The following is a 10895-nucleotide window of genomic DNA, read 5'->3' as shown; positions in this document are numbered from 1 at the left end:
CGCCGATTGAGAAGCAAAACAAACATAGGCACAGACACATGCATTGACACACATGATAACATATGCACTATACACACACGTACACATGGATTTTGTGTTGTAGATATGTGGTAGTGGAGTAGGGGCCTGAGGGTACACACTTAGTGTGTTGTGAAATCTGTTATGAATGTATTGTAATGTTTTTAGAATTGCATAACTGCCTTAATTTTGCCAGACCCCAGGAAGAGTAGCTACCTTGGTAGCAGCTAACGGAGATCCGTAATAAATACAAATACAACTAAAAATTATGAATTTGTGAAACATGGTTCACTTCAAATACAGTGAGTTTGCCTGTGCTATTGTTGAATTCATTGATCTGCCCATGTACTATTTTGGTGAAGGCAGATGTCTTTCCAGGATGAAGAGAGATGCGTCCAGACCCTGAGCTGTGAAGTGAAGATAAAGGGAGGGCCAAGGAGTTCATCCTACTGGATGTTAGCATGAGAAAGGTGAATCATACATAATGAGGTCACCTGCAAGCAGATTGGGTGTGAATGAATAAATTCAAGATTTGGATTGAACCACCATTCATGAACAAGAGCCTCTTTTACCCATCTATTTGAATCTAGTTTCTGTACTCAGTACAACATTGATATTCAGAAAAGGGTGTGTCTCTTTGAAGAAGAGAGATCTTTCAATGGATTTATTTTTTGTAAGAAAACAGGTCTGATATTGATATGTTGATCATAATCTATGACACTTTATTTAAGATATATTTCATTTTTATCAGAATAGATGAAGACAAACTTGACATTTTCTGCAATACAACAAAAATAGCAGAGGCACATTTTGAACTGCGTGGTCAGATTTGATAAAGACAACACATTATTCCAGTTCCGTATCTGAATTATATTAAATGTGGTCATCAAACAAGTGAATCATCTAAACGCTATCACATAATGCGGAAAAAGTACACTTCAAAGCACACTTCCAGTTTATACTAGATACAAATTTGACCCTAAATGATTGTGCATCCTTTACACATTCTCCTTTTCACCTTCACGTGTGACAACTTCTCAAATAGGTAACCAATCTTCTTGTTGGAGCTTGATAAACACTTTTCTTCAGTCTTGATCAATCACACTGATCTCAGTTCAGCTGTAAGGTTCCATGATCCACCAAAAGGCCTGTAGTTGTGCCCCTGGTCGGATCCTAGAGCATCCTACAAAGCTTAGTCCAGCACTGACAGTCTCCCCAGAGGGCATTCCATAGTAGGGTAATGTTATAAACAATCCCATATTCCCAATCCTGTTTTTCCCCATTATCCCTGTGTGAAGTTCTATCATTCCTTCATTCCTGTGTCAGGCGAAGCCTGATTCCACTGTGGCACCTTGCAGCACTAGTGAGGAATGGGCGGACACCAATGTCCAGTACGATGCTCCATAGGCTCTGCAGCCAGTATGTGATAATAAGGATGTAATGGACGCATGGGCTGAAGAACCTATCACGGTTAGATAGAGAATACATGGAGGAACAGAAGAAAAGAGAAGACGAGAAGAAAAGAGAAGAGAGAATTTCAACGTTTCAACATTTATGGTTCATATACTATCAGTGGGCCTTGAACTTATATTATATACCTACCATATGTGTAGGAAGCTGAGGATGGCGAAGAGCAGTGCAGTGATGATGGATATAGGGACGGCCAGCAAGACAGTTACTATCCGGTAGATCCAGACCCTGGTGACCTCGAACAGGGCATTACTCCAGATCCACACTCTGTCTCCGCTACGCACTGACACCGGCTCCGCTATCACATCCTCAAAGGTCACCTAAAGGCAGAGTCATAGTCTCAGGGTGGACGTTCCCACAGTTTCCTTTCAAACTACTGCACATTTCCGCCACTCAAAGAAATATGGATAAGTGCAGTCAATAACATGCCCACAAGAGGGCAGTACAAGCATAGAAAACCAACTGTGACAAACCACAGACTGTATTAGTGTAGAACTATAACATGTTTCAGATCTGTTTGCTAGTTTTAGTAATTAGGTTTGACTAATTGGGTTAAGACAGATTATATGCTTGACCCCACATCACCTAATATTACTATTGTGACAGCATTACTCCTTTCAGATGACAATCCAGAAATCACAAAGAACTCATTCATGAAGTCATGCAAATTAACACAACAAATGCGGTCTTGTTAGCAGTTAGCGCCTGCGTTGATGCATTGATGCATGGTTGTGTGAAATACCTTCAGACAGTCGTTGACTCCTCTCGGGTCTCTTTCTTTCAGCAGGGGCTTGGTGTCACTAACGTCAACTAATGGGGACACAGCCTCCTCTTCATCCATTCCATCCCCCAGTTCAGCCTTCCATAGCAGCTGAGGCTCCTCACGGTCCTCATCCAGGTCTTCGGCAAGGTCTTCATCATCAGAGTCTCCTAGGTCAATCTCTGTCACCACTGGATCTGTTTCCCTCATCATGGTGCCCATTCAAAATAACAAACAAAACGTTTTTCGAATTGATTTGAACTGAAGAAAAAAAGTATTCAAACACGAGAGAGCAACAGGACTCACAAGCCCAGGGCCAGAAATAGACTCGCTCCACCCACAAAAATACCTACACACTCACACACACTGTCAAACTGTGACACTCTAAGGCAGAGGGTGACCAACCAGGCTGTTTACACGGGCGTGGTCAGCAGCAAGTGGGTTATATTGGGAAAGTGAGACTGGGCTGGCTGGAATTTTCAAAGGGGCTCTGGTGTGTGGATCACTTCCCCATACCCAGGCTCAGGCCCAGGGAGAGGGGAGAGACCCTCACTGCTGCAGGATATAAATACCTAGAGAGGAAACTATGTTCTGCCTGCTTCTATGATTATAGACGGATCGACTCATCTGATCCAATAGACTTTACATTACAGAGGACAATGACAACTCAATAGGGTCCTGGTTTTGACTTGCAAAAATGTATGAACAGAAGAAAAAAAAGTCACTTTCCACTTGATATGGAAAGGAGAAAGAAGAAACAATTAGCACCCAAAGCTTTGTAGAGTGAGCCAAAATTGTGATATGAATATCATAGTGATATGGCAACAGGATCTCACAAACACACTTAGATAGCCAACGATATCACAAGAACGCGTAACCTAAGTGGTGATTAGCCCGCCCTGCACTCTGTGACTTATTAGAAGTGGTAACTTTACCTGGCTCGGTTCCCACAGGAAGGTATTGTAAACCAGTTCAGGGTCGTACTCAATATTGCACACGTAGCATAACGCTTTGCAACGGAAAATGAAAACTAGCATTCTTAATTGACAAGTTCAAGTAGTCTCTCCCTGTTTTGTCCCGTTTGCTCCCGGTTTTGTTCCAAATGAATATTGCCCATACTCCAAGAAGAAAAGGGTCAACTAAAGTGTGTAAAGGCTGCAGCCCAACAATGACCTTCTGGTCTCTCAGGGTTGGGGTCACAATTTTCTTCATGTTGGGGAATAAGAGATTTGAAAGTCTAGGTTGGAAATAAAATGTCCCCAAATATGTCCCCTGTACCAAGAGGAATCAGATCTTTTACCTGATTGTGGTGCTCTACACATCATAAAATTCCCATTGGAACACAGCCATTTTAAAAGTGCAGGGCTTGTGCAACGTGCCATGCCTTCATTTTATGTCTTTTTGGAATTATATAATGTACAAATGAAGAGAATGTTGAAGTCTCTACCTATCTATTGATGTAAATGTATACATGATTCTTATTTTTTCTCACCAAAACATTTCTTACCAGCTATGAGTCTGAAACTGGGAATTGAATTTGAATGCATTGAATATTAACATTTGTTAAATCTATTTAAGAAAATTCAAACAGAAAAATGTCAATAAGTTAGATTTTTCGGGGATGTGCTCAGCAATTGTTTTATTTACTACATCTGGAAAATGCTTTATAAATGGGAAAATATAAATGACATTAAATTGACTGCATAGAATTCAAACATCGACATTTAATGTGTTAATGTGGTTGGGACCTGCTATAACACATTCATGAAACGCTTATAGATGTGTATTAAATGCGTTGTGGATAGCCAAAAGTAAATCGTTACCCAACCGATAACCAAATGTGTGTTCATTGTGGAGACATATTCTCAAAGTTTCAAAGTATATTTGTCACGTGCACAGGATACAACAGGTTTAAAACAGTACAGTGAAATTCTTACCATGAGAGCTCTTTCCTAACAATACCCTGATAATAATAATAACATGGATAATAATAGAAAATATTATTTAAAACCTCTTGGATCTACCCATCCCGGATCCGGGAGAATTGTCATCAACTGACACTAAGTAGCATAACACAAAGGACAAAAATTCTTACTCGAAAATATTCATATTCATGAAATCATAAGTGAAATATATTCAAACACAGCTTAGCCTTTTGTTAATCACCCTGTCATCTCAGGTTTTGAAAATATGCTTTACAGCCAAAGCAAGACAAGCATTTGTGTAAGTTTATCGAAAATTTATTTTTGTAGCCAAAAATAGCTCCGTTAGTTCTTCACGTTTGGCTGAGAAAACAACCTGTCCGGAAAATATTCCAAATTAGGTCCATAATATCAACAGAAACATGGCAAACGTTGTTTATAATCAATCCTCAAGGTGTTTTTCAAATATCTATTGATAATATATCAACCGAGACAAAGCTTTTTTCAGTAAGACCGGGTGGAAAAATGGCTACCTCTGTCTTTTGCGCGAGAAATACACAAAGAGCCATCAGGTGGACACTGACGCAATGTATTGTACACGGTCATTTTTCTAAATAAAAGCCTGAAACTATGTCTTGTGATACTAGACACATTAAGGAAGCCATAGAAAAATTAATCTCATTGATATCCCATTCACTGCTCAATAGGGAATCATAGGAAGGGACTCTTATTTAGAAACCGCTGCGTTCCTGGTTGGATTTTTCTCATTCTTCTGCCTGCAATATCAGTTCTGTTATACTCACAGACAATATCTTTACAGTTTTGGAAACTTTTGTGTTTTCTTTCATAAGCTGTCAATTATATGCATATTGTATTTTCTGGTCCTGAAAAATAGCCCATTTACGTTGGGAACGTTATTTTTCCAAAAATAAAAAAATGACCCCTAGATTCAACAAGTAAAAAAATTAAGTATGAATAAAAACCACACAAGAACTACGATGAGAGTCAAAGAATAGGAGAATGCAAGTATATACAGGTCAGTGCCAGTACCTTATTCAATGTGCATGGATACTGGAGTGGTTGAGATGGGTTTATACATAAAAAGTGACTGGTAGTAGGACATACATGTAAACAGAGCTGAAGAGTGACTGGTAGCATGAATAAATAAATACTTATGGTAATGGGAATAAATGCACGTAAACAGGCATAATAGTGACTATTAGTAGGATAAATAGGTAAATACTAATGATAATGGCACTCAATAACCAATGGACAGCAACATAATGGAGTAATAAATGTAATCAATAATAATTTTAGCAGCAGTGTAGGTTGTGTCTGAGTGGGCAGAGACCTGTGGATGGGCATAGAGTCAGTGTGCATAATCTGTGGGAGAGAGAGAGCAGTAGTTGTTAGCCAGGGTAAAGAAGCTATTTAGTATTCTGTTTGTCTGAGTCTTATGTCGTATGGGAGCATGGAGAACAGCCCATGTCTCGGTTGGCTGGAGTCAGACACCATCTGGCTCACCCCCAGTGAATCGCTGGGCCGTCTGCACCACACTGTGTAGGGCCTTCCGGACGTGGGCGGTGCAGTTGCCTTGCCAGATGGTGATACAACCAGTTAGAATGCTCTCTATGGTACAGCTGTAAATGTTCCTGAGCATCTGAGGGACCATTCCACATGGAGGGGTGTTCAGTCCCAGGGTCTTGAACTTGGAGGGCACTAAGATGTTGAACGCTGAGCTGTTGTCGATGAACAGCATTCTCACAAAGGTATTCCTCTTGTCCAGGTGGGAGAGGACAGTGTGGAGTGCAATTGAGATTGCATCATCTGTAGATCTGTTGGGACAGTATGCAAATTGGAGTGGGTCTAGGGTGTCTGGGATGATAAAGGTGATGTATGCACTGACCAGCCTTTCAAAGTACTTCATAATTACAGATGTTAGTGCTACAGGGCGGTAGTAATTATGGCAGGTAGCCTTAGAGTTCTTGGGAACAGGAATGATGGCAGTCAGCTTGAGATATGTGGGGATTACTGACTGGGAGAGGTTGAAAATTACAGTGAAGACGCCTGTCAGCTGGTCTGCCCATGCTCTGTGAACGTTCCCTGCAATACTGTCTGGCCCATGACCGTACAAGTGTTGACCTAATTAAACTTTCCTCACATCACCCAGTCCTCTGGGACAACGGGGGGCCCCATGCACAGCTCTGTGTTGTTTTTGTCGAAGCATGAATAGAATTCATTGAGTTTGTCAGGTAGAGAGGCATTATTGGATAGATTGAAGCTAGGTCTTCCTATGTAATCCATAATGGATTGTTGCCCATGCGACATGTGACGAGCGTCGGAGCCAGTTTAATAGGATTCAACCTTGTTCCTATATTGTCCTTTTGCCTGTTTGATGGTCGTAGTGTAACTTCTTGTATGTATTGTGTCCTCAGCCATAGCCTCCGGGTTGGGCATCACGTCTTAGTGACGCATAATTACATTCACCAGCAACAAGAAAAGCAGCCTCCAGGTGCATTGTTTCTTGATTATTTTTATAGCCTCATACAGAGTGCCAGCTTGGTTTTCTTGTTGTCCTCAGGTGGAATATACACTGAGTATTCAAAACATTAAGGACACCTGCTCTTTCCATGACATTGACTGACCAGGTGAATCCAGGTGAAAGCTAGGATCGCTTATTGATGTCACTTATTAAATCCACTTCAAGCAGTGGAGATGAAGGGGAGGAGACAGGCTTAGGGCTGCAATCCCGTTAACAGATTGATATGACAACAGCCAGTGAAAGTGCAGGGCGCCAAATTCAAAACAACAGAAATCCCATAATTAAAATTTCTCAAACATACATGTATTTTATACTGTTTTAAAGGTAATCTTGTTGTTAATCCCACCACAGTGTCCGATTTCAAATAGGCTTTATGGTGAAAGCACCACAAATGATTATGTTAGGTCACCACCAAGCCACAGAAAAACACAGCCATTTTTCCAGCCAAAGAGAGGAGTCACAAAAAGCACAAATAGAGATAAAATGAATCACTAACCTTTGAAGATCTTCATCATGACATTCATAGGACTTCATGTTACACAATACATGTATGTTTTGTTTGATAAAGTTCATATAAAATAATCTGAGTTTACATTGGCGCGTTACGTTCACTAGTTCCAAAAACATCCAGTGATTTTGCATAGCCACACCATTCAACAGAAATACTCATCATAAATGTAGTTGATAATACAAGTTATACACATGGAATTATAGATATACCTCTCCGTAATGCAACCACTGTGCCAAATTTGTTTTTAAATTTACGGAAAAAGCAAACCGTGCAATAATCTGAGAAGGCGCTCAGAAAGGTAATCAAATTAGCCGCCATGTTGGAGTCAACAGAAACCAGAAATTACATGATAAATATTCCCTTACCTTTGATGATCTTCATCAGAATGCACTCCCAGGAATCCAATGTCCACAATAAATGCTTGATTTGTTCGATAATGTCCGTTATTTATGTCCAAGTAGCTACTTTTGTTAGCGCGTTTGGTATACATATCCAAACGCTCGTGCATTACTTCAGACAAAAACATCAAAAAGATATATTACAGGTCGAAGAAACATTTCAAACTAAGTATAGAATCAATCATTAGGATGTTTTTTTCATAAATCTTCAATAAAGTTCCAACCGTAGAATTCCTTTGTGTCCTTAGAAGCAACGGAACGCAAGTCGATATCATGTGGAATACGCGTGACCAGAAAATGTCTCTCTGCCAGTAACCTGACTCATTCAGCTCTTATTCAGTCCCACAACACAGTAGAAGCCTCATTCAAGTTTCTAAAGACAGTTTACATCTAATGGAAGCCCTAGGAAGTGCAACTTCATTCATATCCCAATGTGAATTCAATAGGGCCTGGATTGAAAATATACCAACCTCAGATTTCTCACTTCCTGTTTGGATTTCTTCTCAGGTTTTTGCCTGCCATATGAGTTCTTTTATACTCACAGACATCATTAAAACAGTTTTAGAAACTTCAGAGTGTTTTCTATCCAATACTAATAATACTATGCATATATTAGCAACTGAGACTGAGGAGCAGGCCGTTTACTCTGGGCACCTCTGGGCACCTTTCATCCAAGCTACTCAATACTGCCCCTGCATCCATAAGAAGTTAAAGAAGGACATTTAAGCCTTGAGACAACTGAGACATGGATTGTGTATATGTACCATTCAGAGGATGAATTGTCAAGACAAAAAATGTAAGTGCTTTTGAACAGGGTATTGTAGTAGGTGCCAGCCACACCGGTTTGCATCAATAACTGCAACTCTCCTGGGGTTTTCACACTCAACAGTTTCTCATGTGTATCAAGAATGGTCCACCACCGAAAGGACATCCAGCCAACTTGACACAACTGTGGGAAGCATTGGTGTCAACATGGGCCAGCATCCCTGTGGAACGCTTTTAACACCTTGTTGAGTCCATGTTCTGACGAATTGAGGCTGTTCTTTATGGTTATCATAAAGCATTCATGATAACAGATGGAGGGTGGAAGGGTCAGCATTTGAACATCAAGTATTCCAAGATAGGTGAACAATACGTCAAGACTTTCTCTGCACTAGAGTCTGCACACCATCTGTTGTTAATGAAGAGACATACCCCTCCCCATCTGCATTTCCCTGAATCCAATGTCCTGTCCACACAGTGATAGGATAATCCTTAGAGTTGTATCTCACATACACTTCACAATTATTATACTGAATCGTATGGTAATGTGGCAAATGTAATACGTTATAGGTCACGCACCAATGTCCTCTCACCGATAGTCAGCTAGTGTTGATTCTCTATTGCCCCCCTATGGAAATAGGAGACCATGACATTTCACACAGGGGATTTTACTCAATAGTCTTTACTTGTGTCCTCATGTCCTCTTGTTTCTTCTTCTCATCATGTTCTCTCATCCTGTCCTCTCTTCCCTTCCTCTCCCCACCTCTTTCAAAAAATATCACATCAGTAGGACATCTTTTCACCAAAATAAGTCAGTCATACATGAAGGTTTTATTTGGAAAACTGCACTGAAGCACTATAGAATTTCGGACTAAATACCGTCTGGTTAATACAATCATTAGTGGTGGAATGTCATTTACAGTGCCTTCAGAAAGTATACACAGACCTTGACTTTTTCCACTTTTGTTGTATTACAGCCTGAATTTAAAATGGATTAAATGTTGATTTTTTTCCCCCCCGCTGGCTTACATACAATACCCTATAATGTCAAAGTGGAATGACGTATTTCAATTTCATTCAATAACATTTTTAAATTTAATTTAAAGACATATTCAACTTCTTTGTTATGGCAGGCTAAAAAAGGTTCAGGAGTAAAAAGTAGCTTAACAAGTCATATAATTAGTTGCATCAACTCACTCTGTGTGCAATAATAGTGTTTAACAGTATTTTTGAATAACTACCTCATCTCTGTACCCCACACATACAATTATCTGTACGGTCTCTCAGTCGAGGAGTGATTTTCAAACACAGATTAAATCACAAAGACCAGGGAGGGTTTTTAATTTTGTATGTATTATGGATTTCCTTTGAGGATGGTGAAGTTATTAATTAGACTTTGGATGGTGTATGAATACACCCAGTCGCTAAAAAGATACAGGTGTCCTTCCTACTGTAACTCAGTTACTGGAGAGGAAGGAAAATGCTCATGCTCAGGGGTTTCAGCATGAGGCCAACAGGGACTTTAAAAAGCAGTTACAGAATTTAATGGCTGTGATAGGAGAAAACTGACATTATAGTTACTCCAAAATTCTAACCTAATTGACAGTGTTTGCAACAAGGTACTAAAATAATACTGCAAGCAAATGTGGCAAAGCAATTAACTTTCTGTCCTGAACATAAAGTGCTATGTTTGGGGCAAATCCAATACAACGCTTTACTGAGTACCACTCTCCATATCTGCAAGCATAATGGTGGCTGCATCATCTTATGGTTATGCCTGTAATCGTTAAGGACTGGGGAGTTTTTCAGGACAGAAAATAAACAGAATGGAGCTAAGCACGGGCAAAATCCTATAGGAAAACCTGGTCCAGTCTGCTTTCCACCAGACAATAACCTAAAACACAAGTCCAAATGTACACTTGAGTTCCTAACCAAGAAGACAGTGAATGATCCTGCGTCACCAAATTACAGTGTTGACTTAAATTTCTTTGAAAATCTATGGAAAGACCTGAAAATGGTTGGCAATAATCGACAACAAATTGACAGATTTTGAAGAATTTTGAAAAGAATAATGGGCAAATGTCGTGTCGTCAAATGTCGTGTCGTCTTTCGTGTCGTCTGAGATTCCCAAAGATTGGAAAGCAGCTGCGGTCATCCCCCTCTTCAAAGGGGGGGACACTCTTGACCCAAACTGCTACAGACCTATATCTATCCTACCGTGCCTTTCTAAGGTCTTCGAAAGCCAAGTCAACAAACAGATTACCGACCATTTCGAATCTCACCATACCTTCTCTGCTATGCAATCTGGTTTCAGAGCTGGTCATGGGTGCACCTCAGCCACGCTCAAGGTCCTAAACGATATCTTAACCGCCATCGATAAGAAACATTACTGTGCAGCCGTATTCATTGATCTGGCCAAGGCTTTCGACTCTGTCAATCACCACATCCTCATCGGCAGACTCGACAGCCTTGGTTTCTCAAATAATTGCCTCGCCTGGTTCACCAACTACTT

General features: G+C 40.2%; 1 protein-coding gene across 1 annotated transcript; it reads right to left on the bottom strand.

Moving 5' to 3' along the window:
* Positions 1 to 717: 717 nt before the first annotated feature.
* On the bottom strand, positions 718 to 2622 carry LOC112223176 (caveolin-2). The gene is made up of 3 exons (XM_024386207.2): positions 2231 to 2622; positions 1621 to 1808; positions 718 to 1480 (listed from the first exon to the last, which is right to left on the bottom strand). Exons 1-3 carry the CDS (start codon positions 2468 to 2470, stop codon positions 1330 to 1332), a joined length of 579 nt encoding a protein of 192 aa, XP_024241975.1. The 5' UTR covers positions 2471 to 2622; the 3' UTR covers positions 718 to 1329.
* Between the last annotated feature and the right edge of the window lie 8273 nt (positions 2623 to 10895).

The sequence above is a fragment of the Oncorhynchus tshawytscha genome, linkage group LG02 (genome assembly GCF_018296145.1).
Source record: "Oncorhynchus tshawytscha isolate Ot180627B linkage group LG02, Otsh_v2.0, whole genome shotgun sequence".
Taxonomy (NCBI): Eukaryota; Metazoa; Chordata; class Actinopteri; order Salmoniformes; family Salmonidae; genus Oncorhynchus; species Oncorhynchus tshawytscha.
Note: the sequence above shows the minus strand (reverse complement) of the source record. Positions and strands in the feature narration are given on the sequence as shown.

Excerpts from the sequence above, each read along its gene's own strand:
- LOC112223176 (XM_024386207.2), bottom strand. The coding sequence starts at position 2,470 with ATGGGCACCATGATGAGGGAAACAGATCCAGTGGTGACAGAGATTGAC. Across the intron at positions 1,809-2,230 it reads GAGTCAACGACTGTCTGAAG|GTGACCTTTGAGGATGTGAT; the intron begins GTATTTCACACA and ends CTCTGCCTTTAG. Across the intron at positions 1,481-1,620 it reads CTCAGCTTCCTACACATATG|GTTCTTCAGCCCATGCGTCC; the intron begins GTAGGTATATAA and ends TAACCGTGATAG.